This window comes from Cariama cristata, unplaced genomic scaffold, assembly GCF_000690535.1.
Source record: "Cariama cristata isolate BGI_N322 unplaced genomic scaffold, ASM69053v1 scaffold14333, whole genome shotgun sequence".
NCBI lineage: Eukaryota > Metazoa > Chordata > Aves > Cariamiformes > Cariamidae > Cariama > Cariama cristata.
The window spans coordinates 3,816-27,719 of NW_009609047.1; the positions used below are offsets into that span (position 1 = coordinate 3,816).

Below are 23,904 nucleotides of genomic sequence, written 5' to 3' on the forward strand. Positions count from 1 at the left end.
AAAGAGTCTTTACAGCGCATGGAATGACGTATTTCCCACCCACCCCGCCCCCGTATTACTGAGTCTGCCTTATCTTTTCTATCATTCTGATTTAGATGACAATGTACAGAGGACAGTTGAACACTTTTTGAAGGGTCAACTGGACAGACCTTCAAGCAACGGAAGTAGTATGGCTGAATCTTTCCGTTTAAGAGGACAAGGAGCAACATTTGAGCATTGCTGCAAACACTGTATCTAACAGAACTTACAATGGAGAAACAGTGAAAAAATGTTGGACTTCTGGGCGGTTACATAGATTTTGTATCCACACTGATGGACTAACCCAAGTAGAGTTTTATATATGGCATGGGCAGCGTTTGTACTAGCACTAGTCACCCCACGCAGCCCGAAAGAGGGAAGGTTTTTGAGGTCAGCTCGGCACTAAAGCAGCAGCTCGCAGCTCATGAGACACCAGGCACAGCCACAACCCTGCCGTGGGTCTGGCCCTACTGCTCTCTTGCTCCATGGTCAACAGTGATGACAAACGACACACCACCACCCAAAGGAGTATAGTGACTTCTTTGCCAACCAGGATCATTTCCAGTTTCCCCTGAAACAACCCCATTTCTGCAGCCAGATGTCAAACAGTCAACAAGTAATGTTGGTTTAGTGATCGGAGGACTTGTTCTCAGCTGAGAGTCGGTCTTCTCCGAAGAGCTGCATACCCAGACATGCCTGTGCAAGCATCCAACACCTGCAGAAATGCTACTTGGTTTCCCCTCTGTAGGGTGGGGGCAGGACCAGACTTAGCTTGCAAATTCACATTCACATCCATTTAGAGGTAAAACTGACGTTAATTAACACCTTCACTGCAATAACAACAGTAGTCCATGTGGGTGAACTAGACTCATCTTCAAGTCAAGGATCTGTAAAAAAGTAACTCAGGAAAAAGTTCAAGATGTTATTTCTTTCATGGTCACCGCTGCAGTTAAATGTTTGCAGAACCTTAACCATGTGGGATTTCAGCATGAAGCCTTATCCTCAACTGCCTAATTAGTTCAAACTCTCATCAAGTAACATTATATGGAATTAATAGTTTCCAGAAAGAGATTCTAAAATTAACCTATTTGCACCAACAAAACTTTCTCTGGACTCTTTTTTCTTTTTACATCAAATAAAAATATTCTCTATTAATTCTAAAACAAGGAACTGTTAAAGTAATTGTTAAAATTTCTCACCCTTACAAAATCCATTACCTTTGGAGACATTTCTAGTAGTTTTTACACAATTCTGAAAGTTTCCTTAAATTCTGAAACAACTCTCACTGTGGACTTATTTGGTGAATTCCAAAACAAATTTAGCTATTAATTGGAAAGAGATTGTTTTGGATAAAAATACAGATCCTGGTGCAACTGGCCTTAGACAGAAATCCAGATGAATATGAGCTACAGTCTGATACAATATTTTAGTTGTCATCCAGCCTCAGGATTCTGCAATTTGTTGTCAGGAAGAGAAAATAAACCAGGTAACTATTACAAGCCAACCTGTGAAATAATCACAGCCTTATTTGCACAGGTAAATACTAACGCAGAAGGAACTAAAAGTTTGTTTAGTTCTGGGTTGGAGACTTAAAACAATGCTGTACACACCTGGGAAAAACATGACGGCTAATTAGTATTCCTGTTTGGCTGAAGAATCGGGAAGTTTGAAAGCGTTACTAGTTTACAGCTAGAAAAAAAGGGCAGGAGGACTTTTATTAGTCTTCTGATGGATGTCCAGCTGTCAGAAATACCTATGGCCGTGAGTGTTGAAGACATGCTGAAATTTATTCTCTTTTGCTTGGTCAACCTCCATTCCTCTTGCTCTCCCCCCCATCTCTGCATCTGTGTGACTCTCCTCATTATGAAATTCTGATGAAGTAATCAGAGATTTTCCCCTACTGCTTACAAAACGCAAAAAAAAATCCGAGAGGCCACTAGGTGGTATATTCAACCCTCGTAGCCTCGTAGCAAGCAAGTTTAGGAAATAGTGGCAGGAAATTTTACCACGGGTAAAAAAAAGGGTTTGAGATCAAACCTCCCATCGTATTATCAGCACATGTAAATAATCTACACTACATCTGAATCAACCTCTTTTTTTTTTTTAAACAGCTAACCAACAGATTTTATGTATGAAAGTATGATATGTCACTGACAGCCGTTGAAGTTGTGGCAACCTGCAGTAGAGCACACCCAGAAGGCATTACCCAAGACACCATCCAAAGCCCACAAAAAGCTGGGAGTTCCTCCACCGTCTGATACTAAATCCAACACATTTTGAATGTTATGTTGGATCTGTTGCTTCTAAAGAACAACTACGATAAATATATGTACGTATATATGTACATATATATGTATGTACATATAAAATTCTTAGGTGTCAAAATTCAGTCCAACTACAGTCTCATTTTCTTTCTTGCCTGTTGAGACCAGAGTGATACATAATAAAATATTAGTAAGCTGTCTGTTAGGTCTCTACAGCTGTAAATACCTAAAGGCAAGAAAACCAATAAGGCACAGAGCAAAATATTTGCGAGCCTGTGAAGAAAACCCTGTTCCCCACGGATTTACCTTCCATTCCTAAAACCAAATCCTCAGGATTGACTGATCATAGAATTTGCCTCACTTGGTGCACAGATGTCCTATACTTTCTTTATTTTTTTTAAGCCTATGGTTTAAATTCTCCCAAAACTACTATCGACCCGTGACAGTGGCACAAGAGTTTCTTAGATGTAAAACACAAGCAGAAACTCCAGAGGACACAACTGTCCTTCAGTGGCCTACGTGCAGATATGGCAGGAACCTAAGACACGTGTACGCCGATGGTCCCGGCGGAGAGATGCGTGATGATCACACGCTGTGGTTATCAACGGCCAAGGCCGCTCTCCTGTGTGGACACTGACTCACTGCAATTCCTACTAGATAAGAGACAGGGCCAGCAGCTCTTCCTTAATTTGTCACCACCACAAAACCTTTGCAAATCTTAATTTTCCTACTTTTAGAAGCAGAGGTTTACTTCCTTTTAATTTTTTACACACAGCTGTCCTTGCTCATAATATGAGTTGCAGGCTGGCAAGGATTTTGATAGCCACAGACTGCAATGAAGTGGGTGGACTGATAGGTAAGTTATTTAGCAAATAACCATACTTTAACTAACTAAACTAACAATTTTGAACAGCACCTATAAGTGGAGCAAACTGGGGCAAGCTTAGAGGCTCAGCGTATGGAGGAACTGACAATGTCTTCTCCACGTGTTCCTTAACTACAGGATCCACAAAATGGAAAGCTGTTCAACAATTCATTCATGAATGTCTCGTATCCATATACATAATTCTACTGCAAAGAAATGACTGGGCTTACAATTATTTTTACTGCAGTACCACTGAGAAGGAGAAGACATTTTGGGATAAGATTGCTGAAAAAAATCTTATGACAAATTGGCAGATGTGCCTTACTATAAAGGAAGCCTCAAACCGGTTCAGTTTCACATTGAAATCATTAGTTAACCTTTTTGCAGCTCGGTGGACTGATTCTGCGGTGGCCCGTCCTTGAGTCACAAGAAGGACTTCTTCAGTTACAGCAGGCTATGTCCTCACCTGACGGGCGACCAGATTGCTCAGAGGCACTTAGTGTTAATGTCCTGCAAAAAGTGTGTTTGTGCATCCAGGAGAAATCTCATGAATCATTAAATCCCCATTTACTGAGCTCATACATCACAGCATTTAGCAGCTTGTTCTATCTTGGGGAAGGTCTTTATCACCTCTGCGGGATGAGCGAGGCTTGAGCTTGCCCAGGCTTCCCAGGGAGCATCGCATCATTCCCCGGTACTGTCCTTACCACGCTGAATTACATCACTCTGCTAAAACCCATCAGCCTACAGCAGTGAGGAGGGGGTGATGCAAACCCTGAAGGAGGTTAGGGAGGCACTTGAGCACCGTTTCCTCCTTCTGCCAGGAGATGAAGGCTACATCTTTTAATTATTTTTATTTTTCCTAAACAACCTGTGTTTACTTAGAAGTCGAAAGACCGTCACTTAGGTATTACCTGTAGATTCATAAGACAAATTTTTGGGTTTTGCAAGAGCTTTCCTCAGTGTCCTGTCACACAGGAAACTCGGAAAATATTAAAAAGGCTGTTTTCCTCTGTGATGGTTTGCCATCAGAAAACCGTGATTCAATTGCATCCATTAAGTCAACACATTTTTGCTAAGTGCATCTTACAACATCACAGGCAATTATAAAAAGACATTTCCATGAAGTTGAATTTTTCAATCTGACATTTATTACATTACACAACATAGCAGAAAAGTTGGCTTTCGTCACATGGTAGAACATAAATGTTGAAATCTTACACTGGAGTGAAACGTTAAAACTTTACCAAAAAGTGAGCTGCTTAGAAGTGGTTCAGCTACAGGACTCCGACTGCTCATTCTGATTTGAAAGGAAACCAAATTTAAAATTGCAAATTCTCTTCAGGTCTATATGCAAGGTTCAAGTTAGCAACTTTTCTGTGCATAGTTCTCTGTGCATGTTTTTCCAGCTTAGTCACCACTGTCTATTTTTGCAAGAGCTTTGGCCTCCCCCTTCCAGCCACACGCACGGAAGGAGCCGCTCCGTTTACAGCTTGCCCTTTTTTGCATTCCCTCCTTCCTGTTAGCTTCTGTTTAAGAAATAAAACAATGTCTGGTGGATATTGTTTAGATGACACATGTGTTCCCTGTTGACCAGATTACAGTGGTTGGCCAATGAAGGGAACCCACCACCCACCAGTTAAGCTCTCTGGCAGCCTTCACGTACTCCCATCCACACGTTACAATTCAGGCTGCAGAACAAAGCACCATGCTCCCGGAATTATTTTATTTCCACCGACATGAGCTGACCTGTTTTCTCCTCGGTATATCAGCCATGTCATTGATCTGGTCCAAATCTCTCCTGGTAAATCCTTTGAAGTCAGTGCACCAAAAAGTGCTTTAAAAACCAAAACATTAAACAAAAAGAAAAAAAAAAAGATACTAATTAAAGACCACTCGCCATCTGGGTTACGCCTTGTCAGGGACGGGTCAGAACTGCCTTGGTTCGACAGAAGGGGAACTCAGGGAGGAAGAACGAATGGCTGGTTTTAGTGTAAAACACAATTGTAGACTAAAGTCTGCGCCTTTGAATTTTCATTCAAATTGATTGAAATTTGGCTGATATTGTGGGCAGCTACTTATCACCACTTACACGAGAAACATCTATGTTGAAGTGTATGCTGTATGAAACACCTGAGGCTACGGCTTTCACGATGGAGAGAGGCTTTCTCCCTCTGTTAGTGTGTAAAGCACACAGCAGGCAAATCGGCATCCCTCAGTGTTTACCTATTTTTCATGTCCTCCCAGTTTTTTAGCCATTTTATTAAACCTAGAAGGTCACTTTCATCACATATTACTGCTTGCACAACTCACTCTTCTCACTACTGGTACCAAACCATTTACAAGCCAAAAGACAAACCCCAACCCCGTCACTCTGCTGCCTTTACTGACACATGAATCAAACATCAGGGCAATGATCCTTTTTACTTTTAATATTTCTTTTAGCTGGAAATGTGTGCTGACCCATAAGGATGAAGAAAATTGGGTTGGGTTTGCTCCTGAGCAATGACAGCTCGTAAGTTGAACATAAATTTTAAATATATATATTTAACTGTATAAATATCTGTGTTCTTCATCTAGAAGTCTGTGTTGCTTGTATTTCAACCAGTCAGTGGTGGCCTTTTAAAATAGTTTCAAACACCCAAACATCTTGGCTTCATGGCAGCTGCATGTAAAGGAAAGTTCTCTGTTTTTCCGCGGCAGCTTGAAAGCCAGAAGTGGATGGGGAAGAGGTAGGATTTGTGAAAAAGACAATTGTCTTATTTACCCCATATTCTTCCACTTGGCAAATATAAAGTCTAAGGTGAGTAATGTTGTATTATAGTCTGCTATATTTTTGTGGCATGCGAGTGAAAAGAAATCATCCGAAGCGCCCTGCAAATGGCAGGGTTTGATCTACAATGGGTAGAGTAAAGGAGGGGAGTGCTTTTATGCACTGCCCTGCCTTTAGCTCCTTGCAGCCTGGAGACTTTTGGGACACAGCTATTTACACGTATTCCACTGAAACACCTCGATTTTGATGATTTAGTGCAGAGAAGGACCAGTGTCACATCTGGGCCCCGGCTGGGCCAGGGCTGCAGTGCTGGAGCAGCATCCGAAGGCTCCGGATGAGGGCAGGGGATGCCACGGCTCCAGCAGTTCATCAGGGGAGCTGGAAACAGCAACAAAACTACTGGGAACGGCTGCTTCCAGGGTGGTCACAGGGCCACCATGCCAGTGAGACGCTTTTCCTTTTCTTTGGTATTTACCATATTGAAAGCGAGTTGCATAACATTAAAACTTCCAGTGAACCCGAAAGCTTTTTGGGTGTTTGTTGTTTTTTTTTTTTTGCCACGGCCACATTCGGAGCCGCTTAGCTACCGGGCAGCTGCTTGATGCTCCATCACACCACCCTGCACGCCATTGCTGGATCTTCTGGCTATCCCAGCTCACAGCTGCCTTTTACAAAGCTTCATGTAACTAAATCAGAAAAAGGCGAAACAAGCCTGGCCCTCGCGTTGGTCTGGAGAACAGCGTCTCGGCGGACATGAGCTGCCCGCCTGCTCTCGCATAGTGCATCCGAGCAGACGGCAGCAGTAGAAGGAGGAGCGTGTTGGGTTGGGCAGGGAATTTTAAGCTATATTCTGTGGAATAAAGAAAAATTATCTGTGACCTTTTGCTATTTCTATTAATCACATCTGATAGCGCGACCCACCGTTTCCATGACCTCTTTTACTGCTGGATGCAACCATTACCCATTAGCGACTTAATGAAGCCTACTAATTACAAGCATCTCACTAATCTGGGCATCGTTTCCATATCTGGTTTCAGAAGTTCCATGGAAGAGTGACAACGAAAAGAGAGCACAGATGTTCCTCTTGGGGAATTAAGAACATACAACACTGGTGAACAGCTTCTGCATCTCGCTGCCAAAGGCCCTGGCCACACAGTCCTCTCGCGACACCTGTGCCGTCGGCACGCCGTCGCTCCTAGGGTCACCATCACCTCCCTGGCAAACAACTTTTGCTTGGCATAGCACATCAGACTAAGGAAAAAACGGTTCGGGCTCAAAAAGAAAATAAAAATAAAAGGAGAAAAGGAAGTGACCAATAAAGACACAGCAAGGATTTCAGATGCCAAATGATTATCTCATTTCTTTTCTGACAAGCCCTTGTCCCAGTCTGCTTGAAAAAGGAGAAAGAAAAGACACACAGGCATGCAATAACAGAAAAAGATGTACGGTCCGGTGGGTTGTTGAAACCTGCTCTAAAGCAGCTTCAAAGAAATTTCTCCACCTGAAAAGGGGGGCGGGAAATGTGGCTTTAAACAAGTTGTTAAAAGAGACTTGAAGCTGAGGGAGGAACGGCAAATGGAAGTTAATCAGCATTGCTAAATCTTGGACCTCTGCAAGGTCAAACAAGCACCAGTTCAAAACCGGCGGAGATTACTGGAGGCAAAAGTACTTAATTGGTGCTTTTCAACAGCTCTATTAGGCCAAGGGGAAAATGCTCAACACTGCACAGGCTGTTGGGCCGTTCGTTCCTCCCAGCCTTTATCGTCAGCTGGGAGTGCTGCAACAGGACGGTAAAAACAAACTTCGGGGACTGCTCTCGACGTGTGTCCCACTTCAGCACCAACGGGGTCTTTCACCCATTGATTCAGATCTCATTTCACCCTCTGCTCCCACTGCATTCATTCATCCTGCCCCGGGATGTGTAGTCAAACAAAGTCACGTCTCCTCTGCAGCCATCGCCCACGGCGTCCTGGCCAAAAGCGAGAGCCCTGGGGCTACGGACAAACAGACGGACTTTCGCATCCGCATCTGCCCGCGTGCAGCTACTGTCTATCATCTCAGCCATTCGGGCTGTGTCTATTTCTGTTGACGGCTAGCACGGATCGGTTAGTATCATAAACAGTGTCTGACTGTAATACAAAAATGTCCTGTAGTAAATCCTCCAGGTTTAGCAAAACAAGACCAGAAGGAATGATTCGTATTAAAACCACAGCTGCAAGGTATCATCAGTGTTTCTACTTCCCAAACACTGGCAAAATACTTGCCTCAATTTCTTTTAATGTCATCACGTTAATTCCATTTTATATTTTCCAGAACACACCCTAAACAATGCGTTGGCAACCAAATGTCTATAACGTGCTTAGCACAAGCTGGATGAGGAACGTGCCTCCTACGTTAACCTCCTCATCTTAAGCACTTCATGACCTGCCTTACAGAAGAGGCGAGTTTCCATCTCCCGTGCAGAGCAAGCGCTGGCCCCAGCCAGCCGTCCCCAGGACCTTGTCCAGAAAGTTGGGCGAGGAGCAGGTATGAAGCTAAATTAGAAAATGGTAACAAAGAAATTGTATAACTTTATCTATGTAGCTTGCTCTGCAATGGCAGAAGTTATAGTTTCACACCCAAATAAGAACGGAGCTGCCTATTTTTCCCTGCTCACTTTTGACTTGCCTAAAAAAAAAATGTATCTGGCTGAGAATTAGAGGGAAACACAAAGGCCAAAACCAGACCAAAGTGCTCAGGTTTCTGCTTCTAGCTTGGCCACGGGCTTCAAGGAGGATGCAGTAGAAGAGCCTTGTTCTGATTAAAGGCAAAATATTTTTTAAGTGTAAAGTTGGGTCACTGTTAAATTCTCCGAGGTTTCTCTGGCAGGTCTTGGGAAGACCTTGCAAACAGGACTGATGAGTCCAAGTGCAAACGGAGCCACAGGGAAGCCCAAAGCGCTGGCAGGATGCTCCCCCTCTGCAGCCATCAGGCGTCCCTCCTGTCCCAGACCTTCCACCGGCGCCCAGTGGCCCCATCACGGCTGGGGTTTCTCTTTCAGCACCTTGTTTGCCCCCACCTGTTTCTTGGCCCTGGTTGTGTTTGTGGTACCCTGGGGGTCCAGGTCTCTCTTCCCACGCTGGGCTCTCCCCTAGCTCATGGCCACCTGCTTCGGGGCTTCATCTATTCCCATATGTCTCCTGACAAAACCTAAAGAGAACAGAAGTCTTTGGGCTTGGCTTTTGGTCCCTAATTTCTGCTTCAGCCAAGTTTGCATGGCTTGGCACTCCAGGGTTAAATGGTCACATAAGGAATTCCCGTTCCTGTTGTACCAAATATTGTATTTATCGGTTAGTCCAAAGGTGAACAAGTCGCTCTGTCAACTTCATTGCCACACTGCCCGGTTCTTTGCATGCAAAATAGTCTCATGTTTTTGTTGTCATGGGGAATTCCTTGCCTGTGAACTACAACGGTCTTTACTTTTACCTAGTGTGAGAAGGGCCAGTGTATATAACTTAATTGGATGAGTCACATCAATACACAAATCTAGCCCGTATCTCAAGTGCAAAAGCAGTAAGAGTGACAGGCTAACGTACAGCTTCAGGAAACATCTACATGCTTGGGCTTTGAGTGAGTATCCGAGCTCACTCACTGCGTTATGTAAAGGCACGCGGTTGCACAACTTGGTCCTCAGTGTTCCTGATCTCACACCCATCCGTGTGTACAGAGCGGCTGAACAGCTCTCCTCAAAAACAGCTCATTGGTGCTCTAAAAGCAGAGATCGGTGGGTGATCCGGGCTGTGTTAAAGAGAGCACCGTAGTCTGTTTACATCTATTTCTCAAGTTTCATCCCGCAGACAAAATATGCCGGGTCAAACCAGAAAGCATGCTCATTGCAGCCCCGCTTCCCTGCCAAAATGAATTTTCTTCTCGCTGATGCAAGAGGTCAACACGCTGGGGCTCTCATGCTTTCTGGGTCAATAGGATTTTATTCTGAGCATTCGTTCCCACTGCTAAAGAAAAAAAGGAAGCAGAGATTTCAGATGCCTATCCCAGCAGCTGGAGCCTGCCTGAAGGTCCTAGAGAAAAGAAACACAATCTCAGGGCCAGGTGTGGTGCCAGGCTTCCCTGGAGGGGAACAGACCCATCGTCCACATCTGCTTTTCAGGAGCCGCGCTCACCCGCAAGGCTGAGCTCTTTGCAGTCGCTCCGGGCTAGCATGAGGGCACTTCCATACCCTGCAGGCACCACCTAAAATCATTTCTGACATCTGAAATAATTCATTCTCTAAACTCACCTTTTACTGCCTTCTAGGTTTAATATATTAATACATTGGGAAAAAATACTGCAGGCATAAACCAGATGAACCAGGGGTTGAAGGAAGGGAAAATGAGAAACAATAGACTAACTTTTTAGGGTAAGGAAAAAAATGTGTATGCTCTGGGTTTCATCTCAGTTGTCAGAAGTGGAAGAGGTTTTTTTCTGCATTATTATTCTCCTTTGACATAATTTTTAATACAATGTGTGACTAAGACTGTAAGTCCTGCTATTCTGCTCTGCAGTTGAACTGAAATAAGGTTTCAATTTCTAAGTTTCTGATCATACCAAGATGGATTATTCCATTTGAAGTTCATGGAAAGAGAGTTAAGAGAGGCTTTTTGTTTGAGACTAGTGAAATTACAGTTATGAACTTCCTAGTGAGCTCCTGGGGAGCCCAAGACACTTCAAATCTTTGAAAAAGTTAGAACTTGGACAGGGGGGTTTATGACAAATTTGACTTTAGCAGAGGAAGAGGGACTCCTGCACTGGCAGACAGATGCTTTGCTCCAAATGGAGAAAACCCACACCAGTACCTACAGCACCGCAAGTGTGGGCTCAAGAGAGTTTGGTGCCTATTGAAACACTTCTCACTCCCTCCACACATTTTAAACCACAAGCTTTTGACGCCTCTAATATTCTACTCTTAGAGCTACTGGTCATAGCTGACTCTTAGCCTTATTCACCATACAGTAATAGGGGAGAAATATTTACGCATTTTCTATCAGAATGATGCCCTTGTGTTTTGAAGTACCTGCCAACGACAGACTGTTCCTGGTTTTCAGCAAAGAGAAGCAACAGGCCAGGAGCTATTTGATCCACACAGGTTTGGAGGAACCTCTCTCCTTCACCTGCTTTTTAAGAAATCCGAGATTAAAGGCAGCAAAGATCCAATACCCAACACCCATACCATAATTCGCTGTAGTAGCTCTTAACAGCACAACATATCTGGCAGAGTGCCGATAACAAAATGTACCAGTAGGAACAAAAATGGACTGATGTGCTGTCCACACACACACTGAGCTGCTCAAAAAAAGCTGTAGTTTTAACATTTAAATGAAAAAGACAGAATAACAAGCAAAACCTTGAATTTCCTGCTTGTGAGTTTTCCCACCAGGTTCCACACATCATCGAGCTGTTCCACACCTCTTCACAATAAAAGTGAAAATAAGACGTAAATGATCAAAATCAACTGGCCAAAAACAGTAGGTGCCAAATAGAGTTAAGTTTTATTTTTTATTGTCTAGTAACACTGTGATGCCATAAACTGTATAAAGCATGATAAAACACTTCCATAAAACAGAGTAGGTATATATTATAAAATGAAAAAATAAAACTATTATGTTAACAAAAGGAAAAAAAAAACCATTAAAAAGAAAATATTACAATAAAATAACGGTACCAGTTTCTTATGGTATTCCAAAATTTATTGAAAACATTTAAATTATGCAGCACTAAGATAAGTTATTTTTATTTTTCTCTCTTGATTTTAAACATGCACTAACTCAAACAGAAACAAAACCTATTGATCAATACAGAAAATGTTATTCATCACGTAACATTGCATGTAGATTTAAGGAGGGATGATGCAGTGGTTGTTAAAAGAAATGCATTATAATTACTTCCCTTCCCATGGGCTTACAGATTTTAGCAATTAAAAATAGCTCAATAATTCACAATAAAAGGAACAGCCACCAAATTAGCAATAAACTCTGACAAACGAGCAGTTATTGTTAAAAATGTCAGAAAACGATCAAACAAAAGATCAGCTACGCCTCAAATAGTCTCTGCACACAGCAACGGCATTCATGGCCACCATGACCTTTGCCCTTGCTAGGACCCCAACAGCCCCATCACAAAGATGGTGGGTGAACCCTGAAGCCTATTAACGTCAACAGAAATCTTGAGACCGAAATTCCACTCACAGCTCTTGAAGAGAAACACGCGTACCTTCTGACCATGATACTGCAAAGAATCGCACTGAAAACATGCTTTGTTTTCACCACGGTGATATTCCTAGTGAAAGGAAAGCTCTTCTTCTCCATCTGTTGTGGAGCATTGGACAAGCAACTCGCAGGGCAGCTGGGGATGTTTTTCCCCTCTCACCTCCGCAAACACCTTTGTACGTTCTTTTGCATTAACTCTCGGAGACAGCAACCTCACCTTGAACCAAACTATTCAGCCCCTACTCTCTTCTTCAAACTCTAGAAGAAAGCAGCTAAGGAACAACTGCCGGGACTGCCAGATGCATTTGCTGAGAGTTAATCCCACAACCGTTAAAAAAAATGAAACAAGCCAGCCAAGCGCCCTGAAAACATGTGACTCCTTGATCTTGCACACAGTGCAAGGTCATCAGTGACCTCATCAGTTCTTTTTCATCTATCCCATGTTACGCACTCACAAATGACGAGATTTCAAAGCAGGCTGGAAGTTTTCAGAGGCGTGACTGCATTTTTCTATGCCTTTGCAGAGTTATCTCAACACTTGTTCAGATGGTACTAAAATAATTTATGTCTATGCAACGTCTTTCATTATTCGATGTACTCAAAATATATTTTTAAAAATAGCCCTTAACATGTGAACTACTTCACATTCTTATCTAGGAACGTTTTATCTATCCCCAGTAAACATTGCTACTGTCCCTTTGCAGAAATGTGATGCTTTTAATCATGATCAAACTTAAAATCACTTTTAATTTAACTATGAACATTTTTGGTCAGAAATACATGAACTAACAATAATTTAACACACAGGTGCTACTAGCTCAAGAATTCAAGCAATGTAATTTTGTGGAAAAAAAGAGAAAGAAAAAATATAAGAGGTTGGATTTTTTGCCAAGTGGATACAAACATTCTTTAACAGGAGTAAAGTGGACTTCAGTTTTAGTGAAAATATTTGAGATTAAAAGATTCAAGAGCAGATCCTCCTTAGCATCAGTTACGAAAGCTCTACTGGCATTATATAACCAGCTGAGGATCCTACTTCTAATATCAAAGATGTATAAACTTCATTTCTTTGATACCTGTTTGTTATAAAAAGTTTGTTGTGTTTGGTTTTTTTTTTAAGAGACACCACTCATGCAAGAAAAGTGAAATTGGAAACACAGCTTGATAAAGGAGTTTTGGGAAGGCCAATAGAGTCAATGGTCATTAGTGAGCAAAGCCCCTTCCAGTATAAGAAATCAACCTTAACAGAGCTAGTAAGCAGCCAAGTAACTTAATATACCAGGCAGCTGGTGTTGCCTAGCAATAATTAGCAATTATTGACTTTTCAAACCAAAGTCAGAGGAAATCTTCTCATGGATACAAAGCGGAGTGGAATCTGGGCCCAAGCCCAGCCCAGCTATATATATTGTCTCTGTTATTAAAGTTTCATTCTATTGTGTTTCTAATTCCATCTCACATTTCAAGATATGCCCAGTTTACATCAATTAAAAATCAGACAATTGCCCCACTATGAGAAACCAGCATTTACAATTTTGTAAGACAAGAAAAAAAAAGACACTGAACCCAATGACCATAGTCAAAATAAACTAATTCCATGGTTTTAAAAAAAAAGGATATCAGCATATTGAAATGTTTTCAATCTTCTAGTTTAAAAAAAAGAAGTACAAAACTATATTGAAACTTGAGAATTCACAAGAAAATGTTTTCAGGAGTTTTGCACAGCCTTGTTCAGGAGCAGTGATGCTCTGATAATATCTTGTTGACTCCAGTTATAAAGACAGAACCAGTTTCTTGAAGGAGTGGGATCTACGACACATCCTCTACGTATGGTTGTTGTTAAGATTGCTCTTATTAAAGAATCTCCTTGCTTCAACACTGCTAAGAGACACGGAGCAGCGAGATGGATTCTCTTTCCTGTATTCAATGCTTTCCATCATAGCTTGCTTGATCACCTGGAAAACAGCAAACGACGTGCCATTCAGGGAAATAACTAACATTTTAATGATTTATGAACTGGCAGAAAAGACCCCTTCAGATGTTAACAACTGTTGCTCCTGCTTTTAACACGGTTCCATCACTGAACAAAGTGATTGCTGACTATTCTTAAAAATACTATTTCTTGATTGTATAGAACACTGATTTTAATGTAGTTAATAAAGATATGACAGGATACCACCAACGTCAAAGAAGTCACACAAGAATATACATCATGAAATTCTGAAGGGTATTCCAAAACATTGAGAAAATCCATACTGAAAGGATATAGAAAATAATTATTATCTTGAGAAAGATTAAATTGTCACTTTTGCTTCCTTTGTCCTGAAGGAACAAGATTTCTTTACTATATTGAGAAAAAAAATATTTTCTTTATCTGGGATGATCATTTACACTTGTGAATATGGCAAGTCACTCTAGGGATGCTGGGATCATGGTTCTGTGTTACAGCTAGTATCAATTAAAAGTAATTATTACTGAGTGAGTTAGTAAAGAAATTTCCAGAGACCTTTACAGAAAATTTCCAATTACCTTTTTTTCCCAGTTAGAAAATCATCATACATAAAGAACTGAGTATAAAATCCTGAATATAATGTCTACATCCTACAGAGTCACATTTGCTCAGTTACCCTGCAGGACTTTTGATGGTGTACTGGTTTTGGCTGGAGAGCATTAATTTTCTTCCTAGTAGCTGGTACAGTGCTGTGTTTTGGCTTTAGGATGAGAGTAATGTTGCAAACACACTGATGTTTTAGTTGTTGCTACGTAATGTTTTCTCCAAGTCAGGGACTTTTCAGTTTCCCATGCTCTGCTAGCAAGGAGGTGTACAAGAAGCGGGGAGGGAGCATGGCCAGAACAGCTGATCTGAATTAGCCAAAGGGATATTCTATACCATAGAACAGCATGCCCAGTATAGAAACTGGGGGGAGTTGGCCGGGAGGGGCTGACTGCTGCTCGGGGGCGGGCTGGGCATCGGTCAGCGGGTGGTGAGCAACTGCATTGTGCATCGCTTGTTTTCTTGGGGTTTATTCCTCTCTCTCTTTGTTATCTCCCTTTCCATTACCATTATTATTATTATTATTTTATTTCAATTATTAAACTGTTCTTATCTCAAACCACGGGGTTTACCTTCCAGTTTTCTTCCCCATCCCACTGGGGTGGGGGGGTGCAGGGGAGGAGTGAGTGAGTGGCTGCAGGTTACTTAATTGCTGGCTGGGGGTAAACCACGAACGATGGTAAAATGGAAAAAAGAACACAGGAACCAAATTAGAAAAGAATATGAATTGGAATGGATCCTAACAAGCACAGACTCAAACATTATGAAAAGCACACATACTACACTCCAATAGTTCTTCCATTTGGAAGATGGCCACAATATTAGATCAATCTTCTTAGCCCCAGAAATACTGTTTAGTCTTTTTTTTTTTCCACTTGAAAGCACCGCTGGCCTTTTCAGCAGCACATTTGCTTAGTGGTTTATTATCGAGAGTGGATCATATATGGTAATACTTCCTGCAACACTGATATTTCAGTACTTCAGAAATAGAAGTCAAGTGAAAAGACCAACTTCTCTTCACCTCACTGTGTACCTCATCCAACTCTCTTCAGGTAGTTCCAGCCACTGTGTTACCTACAGTGACTGGACTCTTCTTTCCTTCCCAGGCTGGAAGGATGCAAGTTGACCATGTCACAGTTTGTGCATGCTTCTGCACAAGCTCATGAAGAACTTAACTAGAGTATACTCAAGCCCTCATGAAAATAAGGAAGATTTTTTCCACTGACTATAATGGGCTTTGATCCAGCCTCAACTCTGAGAATAGGAATGGGCACAACTAAATGTAGGAAGCACTTTGTATGTCATAACAATCAAGCAAACACTGAAGTAAACTCGGTACCTTCTGTACGGCAGATTTAGGGCTTTATTCACATCACCTACTTCCCCATTCAACAATCTAGACCCTTTAAGCCCCTCCCACACTGGTGTACATACATCTATGTTATTGAGGGTGTTGAACTCCATTAGATCATGAAGCCTCTTGAAAGCCTCATTGGGATACTGGAAGTTGAAGGTAGAGAATGGTGTATTTGGATCATCAAAAATGTCAAAGTCTGCAAAATCCTTCTCTTCCTGTGTTTCTCTTGGAACACCTGCATATTGAACAAATACAAAAATACAACCTAAATGTTAGGTCTGAGGACTCACCGTCTTATTTTTTAATGGCTCCTTTGAAATCCTTAACTACTACAGACAGACTTCAGAGTTATTTCAGAGACAAAACATTTCCAGCATATAATCACCATGTCATTATAAAGTTTTGAAAGAAGAGCTAGATTTAGCATCAGAAACTGTGTGCTCACCTGGAGCTTTGTACTTTCGGAAGTTGATGTTAGCCAAAACAAAATGGATTATAGTTGGACAGTCCTTCTCCGAAGAGGTATCCTTTGGTTTGAAAACATAGCACTCCTTCATGCCCTCTCGATCAAATACATTTGGGTCTATTTTTGGGAAGGGAAGCTTGTTCATTTTGGCCCATTTTTCAGCAAGCAAAATTTCCTGAAAAGATAACAAAGATTCAGGTGCATATAAGCATCCACTGCAAAGTGAGATTTTATGTAGAGAGACACAGGTCAAATTGGTTACTAGATGCAGTTTTATTAAGTCACCCTTTTTTACGGCAGAAGGACTTATCAAGTCAATCTTTGCACAGATGACCCAGTATGGCAAACTGAGCACTTAATTCAGCCTGCCCAACCTTCACCACCTGCGATGATTCACAGGAAGGAAAGAGCTGGTCTGTCACATAAATCTTTGGGTGAATTTACAGAGCTGACAGCTAGAAAAAACCATCCGTAATTTTACTTGCAAACTGAGTATCAGTGCTATGGAAACCACTGAGAGTTAATAAACACCAGTCCACGTGTTGTTATGTTCAGAGTCACATCATACCACAGAGGAGCATTTGAAAGCATGCTAAGTGAAGAAGTCTGGAAACCAGGCTTTTTTTTCCTCGTGACAACTCAGTAAACAAAATAATTTGTAAATAATGACTCAAAAGCATGTAATGAGGGTGCGTGAGAGAGAAGAGAAGGAAGGTCAACATCTTTAATCTTGGTTTTGAATGAAATAGGACCCTTCTTTGGGCAACTGTTTTGGATACGCAAGAGATTAAAAGATAGTGAGTGTAAAATGATAAAACAGGAGTAGAGTCATTGACTTCAGCTGGCTGATTTCCCTACGTGTTGGAGAAATAAAAGTATATTAGAGGTCTACCACAGATACAGGCCAACTCTTGAATTGGCATTTACTCTTTGTAATGCAAACAGAACCAATGGGATTGCACAGCCAGTAAACAAAACTGGTTTCTGTCCTTTAGGCCATTAGCATAGAGCCTCTGCTTGTGGACTGTACCTGTGTATTAGCTGGAGCTACGTCACTCTTTTTATTATACACATATTTATGCTTCAGAAATAATGAACCATTCCCTTAAACAGCAGCTTCCTGAAAACCTAAGGCACTATTTAATTTTCCCACCATTTTTTTCCTGTGTAAAAGGATTTTGTCTTTTTAAAATTACAGTTTACAGAAAAACCTTCAGGATACCACTTGACTTCCAATCAATCTCTCCATGTTACAGAATGTTCCCCAAAACGACACAGAAAATTGCAGCTGATGGAGACAGAAAGCTCCATGCATAGGCTAAGAGTAACAGAGATGACTATACACAGCCTTTTGCATGGAGTCCGCGTCTAGAACATTAACAAAGGGAGGAAAAAGAAGATGTTTCAGAGGAGATGGCAGTGTTGTGTCAGTAAATTTAGCTGATCGGGAAAACAGTCATGGCAAAAAAAGGAGACAAATTCTTAAACAACCAGAAAATTAAAGGAAGAAGCAGACTGTGGGATTCAGTCAATTAAGGAAAAATGAAGGATCTCAGCACTAGTAAGAGTCTTCTCAGTGCTCTGTTCTTCCAAGCCGTTCCCAAGAGACCTAAAGATTACAGAAGTTACTCCTTTTTATTCTCCTGAAGCTTGTTTTTCTTTGCATTTGACAACACTGATCTAGAGTTCATTTTGCTACTGCTGTTATTTTCTAATGTTGTTTGGGGGTTTTGTCCCTTGAGAGTAAGAGGAAGGAAAAAAATACTCTGTCTGTAAAGCCACAAAGAATGTCAGCTGTTTCTCAGACAGGCATGTTTTCTTGATTTCCTGAAAAATAATTTTTTAAAATCCACTTGAGTTTCAAGTAAATATTGCCTCTTTTTTCAGAACCTCACAATAGTCTCATAAGCGTTGCTTTTTCTGTGTCAGCCACCAAAACGATTCAACATAAAGCCTTTCTGATCAGTTGGAGCTGTCTGGATGCGTAGGTTGTACAGGTCGTTTGACTGACAGCTGTGCTTTCTACACCTGCTACTGAAAACATCCAGGTAATTTAATCTGTATTTTTCTGTTGTTGCTTCACTCTGGCCTGAATGGATTTAGGAATCCTACTTAAATCAATACTGGGATTATTTTAGTGAGACGTAAATGAATAGTTAGCCCCACTTCCAAAATGTTATACATTTAGCAATACCAGAGTGACTGAGACACATTTCTGCAAGATGACGACAGCAAACCATTCATTGACATCACAGCGAGGAATAGCTGTACAGAGCTAGAGCACTAGCACAATGTAAATGTCTGACCTGTTTATTACTGACATAAAATAAAATTCTGCAATTCAGTGTGAAGGCAAGACTTCCATAAAAACAACAGAGCTACTACTTCAAACAAATTATATTAGCCTTCTTTATGTCAGTTGTCTCATGTGAGTCATGTAAACAGGAATTGAGGCAGAGTGCAATATTCTGCATTGACGTGGAAACAAATTGCTCCAATGCTGTCGATACAATAGTGCTAAGGCCTTCTGGATCCATGAAATGTGCAACCAACCTGACTGGAAGAATACAACTGAGTCAACTTAAATCTATGAACACAAAGAAAGGCACAGCCTATCTTACTTACTTTGAAAGGAGGACTGGAATCACTTGGCCTTGCTGAAAAGTCAAAAGAGATGATGAGATCAACGCCTCTTTGAGGTCTTAAGATAAGTGGGTATGGCAGGTTAAATGTAAGTCCACTATCCACTATATGAATCTTTTTGCTCTTCACATCTAGTGGCTCATATATTCTCTCAAACTCATCAGGATCTGCGCAGAACAAATGAAAAGAAAACAAAACAGGAACACACAAGTTAAGAACTGAAGTTTCCACAGAATTTAAAATGTACAGTGTCTCAGCTAAACATACCATGAACTCATCTGTAACCTTAACTCTCGTCTTAACAACTGGAGAACGAGGTGAAAAAAACAAAGCTAGAAGGGACTTCAGTAGGTCAAGTACACAAACATCCCGTCCCAGGGCAGAAGCAGAGGTGGTTCGAGGCAAAACTGAAGGGGACAAATGCCCAGGTTTGACCATAGTCTTCCCACCTTTACCCTGTCATCCCTAACAACCCATACACAAAGGGAAGTGTTTATGAGACATGAAGAGAGAGATTGTTGACATACTCCCTTCAGTATCCTACAGCCCCTGTCCAAGTCTCTTCCCCCAGGTTCTCTCTCAATCCCACGTCCTTCCCAGCTCCTCTTCCCCAAATAACTGAAATTTTCCTAAAAAGCCTTGGTGTGGCTCTGCTCTTGCACGATGCTTGTCTATGTCAGCTTCTGTCCATTAAAATTAGGACTATCAAGTCTTGTTTTTCAACTTACACCAAATATCACGATCTCACACTCACTACTATAGTAGGAACAAAAAAAAATGGTAACCCATATCCATATCTGAAATTTAAGCATTGGGCAGAATTACACATAAGACACTTACTGCTATTACTGTTATGATATAGTATAAAATAGTCTCCTATCTCTAATGCCCAAACTGAGGGCTGAAAAAGATGATGTTTCCCCTTTAACCCCAACATTCCCAAACCGAGAGCTGAAGAAGATGATATTTCTCCTTTAACTCCAATATTCTCTGGGTGCAGTTTAGGAAAAAATAAGCAATTTTTCCTAAGTGTTTTTGCACTTATCCAAGTCTCTGGATACTACTAAATGATCCCTGCGGTACTTAAAACTTCTCTCCTGACAGTCTTTTCTGGCTCTAGATCTTAAAAATATTTCCAGTGCATTTTTCTGCCTTTTGATTAAAAACTAATGCTCATATCTGTAGAGGGCAGTGTAATCTAAAAAATGCTGAATAGAATAATATAATAATTTATTGTACAATTAAATTTCCTAGCACCTACTTTTTGGTAATGGAAGTAGTCTGAAAAAGAGATATCTTAATGTGAAGAAAATCCATCAAAAATAATTCCAACTTTAGTTCCTAACATTTCAGGATCCATGAGAAAAATTTATTGTTATGAGTAGAAAAAAATTTCTGAACAGATATTTTTACTTTTTATTTCTGTTGTTATTTATTAGAGGGCACTTTGCTAAGAAGTGAGGAACCAGTTTCCTAATATTTACCTTGATTTCTATGGGAGAAAACACTTTCAAATCATTCCCTATTGTTAAAGGGCTAAGTGTGTTTATAGACCTACTTTAGAACCAGATATATTTCATAACGATGAATTAGCATAAGTCGATGAAAATATATTAGTGTTTATCAAATTCATCACAATTAAAAAAACACTGGTAAAAAAATACACTTACTACAGATTCCTTTAGCACAAGTAGACCGGTTGTGTGTTCCTCTTCCTTTTTTAAAGATGTTTCAAACATAATTTAACTCCTGTTCTCAACAGAATTTCCAAAAATTGGAGAAGAATTTTTGTGCAAGTTTTGTACTATCTTATTTTATAAAATTTGAATTTGAAAGTTAGTGGTGATCCTTTAAACAAGAATAGTACTATCTATAATAATGTTTGTGATAAGAGTGTTACTGCATACACAAACTTCCTACCAAAAACGCATTGAAGAACAAGACGATTCCTATTGCTTACAACCTGAATGACTCTATAATCAAATTCATCATAATAACTTTACAATATTTTAAATGATAAAACATCATAATGCCATCAATATATTTATAATGACCACATAGATTGTTTTTATTAGTCGTGGTCATCTGTGATTACAGGAGAAATTCAACTTACAGGTTTTTCTTTTTATTAGAATTCATTTTAGAAGTACATTTCTAATCTTTGAACTGAGAAGAAAAGTTCCAAAATGTAATCTGTGTCCAGATTATGAGGTCAGAATTCAAAAAGCAATGAAGATACTCCTGTGTTATTTTAATGACATGACTTTAAAGGCATGTAATTTGATTTGATTTACAGAGCCAGAGGCCAGAAGCAGCACAGAATACCCTGGTGAGATAAGGCAAGCTGTCAGACTGAACTGTGGGTCAGGACATTGCAGGTGAGCCTGCAATTGCTCCTGGGAGAGATGTAAAGTACACTAAATATCCCTGATGCCAGAAGAGGCATCGCCTACTCTATAACCTGTGCTGTACTTATTCTGAGGGGTTGGATAAGAAAGCTTTGTTCTTTTTATACTTTACAACACATGAACCCAGGACAACCGTTCTATATACTCTAGCTACCCCATTCATCAAACAGTATGAAGACTGAATGGAGTATTTATGCTCTGAGAGCCCGGGACATTAACGTGCAGCCCATGCGGACTGCTTTTATGAAAGATGCATCCATATTACGAGAAGCTTTCAGTCCATCAAACAGCAAACTGGGAGAAGCACAAGATGTTTACGAGCATAGCTCTGTGTGAAACCAGCACAGCATGCCTATCTGATTTGTAGTAATCGGATACCCAAAAAGATATTAAGAATTGTTTGGAAATAAAAAATAGAGCATGTTCTACAGACCAAACTTTGTTACAAATGGCAGCTTCAATGGAAGTATGGGAGATGAAAAAGGTATTTGCTACTGACGTGCATCTACTATAACAGAGTTTCCATAAATACTGAAATAAGGAAGCAGAGATTATGAGTTATTTTTTCCCTATTGTTATTCACTTGGCATTTTCTCAAGTGATTTTGGTGTGTTGTAATATCAAGGCACAGAAACAGAACAACTCCGAGTTCGCAATGAAATCATTCAACCAGTGTAAAGTTTTAAAGTGTTTTTGAGATCAATTAAGAAAATGCTCAGCATAAACAGAATCCACAGCAAAGCGAAGACAAGCATTTTACTTTCAGATCAAGCAGTTGGGATCTCTGCTGTATGCACTGCAGACCCTAAATTCAATCTTCAGTAGTGACTGTAACATTGGTGTAGGTCTGCCGCAGTTCATCCTCTGCAGTGTAACTCAGTGGGTCTACAGAAGGTCTGAGACAACTGGAGATGTATTATTTAAATCCTTTTTAATTCATTTATTTCTTCTTTGAAGTGTCTGGTAATAAAGCGAAAGGAAGTTCTAAAGCAATTCACTTTCCTCTGTACTCAAGCTGACAGGTAAACTGCTAGTGGTAGGAATAAACATGCAAAGCTTAAATGTACACAGTGCCTTGGTAATAGACAGTATCTTAAATTTACACCAAAATTTCCTTTCTATCTACTCCTCTGGGCTCTTAGGCTCTTACATATATTAGCAAAATTCACAGCATTAAAGTATGGATACACTCATCACACTACTGAATGATTAGATTTTACATTAACTACTGAAATTTCAAGGGTTTTTTAAGTATTCTTGACCATACTATTGCAACTACTCATAGCTGTTAGATATGAGTTGTTAGTTCAGGTTTATGAGCGTGGGCTTCAGCTAACACTAAAAAAATTGCAGTTATGTCAAGCTTTCGCCAGACATTTTACCCAAAGAAATTTCAGGTGCTCAAAAGTAATTGTCTCAGAGGTGTATGCTCGTTCTGTCAATCCAGCACTTCATTTCCATCAAAATTAAAACCCAGGAAGTTGATAGTTGATTCTGAAGATTATCCATGCCTTAATTATGCAAAATTCATCAACTGTCATTTTTTCCAACCATAAATTTACTACCCGCTTTCCTGCCTCTTTTACAACTACTGTAAATATTAAGATTACCCAGTTGTAAACACCTCCCAGATGATAAAAATATTTAGAAAGTGGGAGTACAGATGGAAATTACTATACAACCACTCAAAGGGATTTGTTACATTAACAAATACACATTAGAGCGTGTCTGCTACTTAAGCTTTTAAACGACATCTGGTACTTACTATTGCATAATGACCAGCTAGGACAATCTCTTTCCTCTGAACAGAAAACAAGGGCTGAAGAGACTACTGTTATTACAAGGGATGGTTGGTAGTGCTGTGCCGCTATACAAGAACATGGAAGCAACACTACTTTCAGAGATTTCCAGTTGATCGGCTTGATGGATGCCAGTAATAATCCATAATAATCCAGAAGCATTACAGTTTGTATCACAGAAACTATATGTGGAGGCTCCACCAAGGATGCATCTTCACTGTGATGTAACTTTTCTATAGTGCAACTCACATCCTTACCTCAGTGCTCTGTTGACTACTGAAGTAGAAAAAAAAAGCACCAGTGCCAGAAGAATACTAAGAAATTAATTGGCTTTCATTGAGGAGATTGTAATGAACACTGTCTACAGCAAATCTTCAAAAATACTCATTGAACGTGATTCCTAATTCTTTGCAGCTACTGTCCCAGACACCATATACTTCATGGAGTGGGGGAAGACACTGAACTTCTTTTGCAAATTAACATTTTCCTGAAATTCTTATTTTTCATCTGCATTCCTG

General features: G+C 40.4%; 1 protein-coding gene across 1 annotated transcript in view; it reads right to left on the bottom strand.

Moving 5' to 3' along the window:
- Positions 1-13,863: 13,863 nt before the first annotated feature.
- Positions 13,864-23,904, bottom strand: part of PLA2G4A (phospholipase A2, group IVA (cytosolic, calcium-dependent)) — a 16,769-nt gene continuing 6,728 nt past the window's right edge. The window contains exons 5-8 of the mRNA XM_009697393.1: positions 19,162-19,346; positions 16,516-16,711; positions 16,148-16,305; positions 13,864-14,114 (exon numbers count right to left, since the gene is read on the bottom strand). Of these exons, the coding sequence (XP_009695695.1) occupies positions 13,983-14,114; positions 16,148-16,305; positions 16,516-16,711; positions 19,162-19,346 (671 nt within the window). The 3' untranslated portion in view covers positions 13,864-13,982. The remainder of the gene's footprint in view (positions 14,115-16,147; positions 16,306-16,515; positions 16,712-19,161; positions 19,347-23,904) is intronic.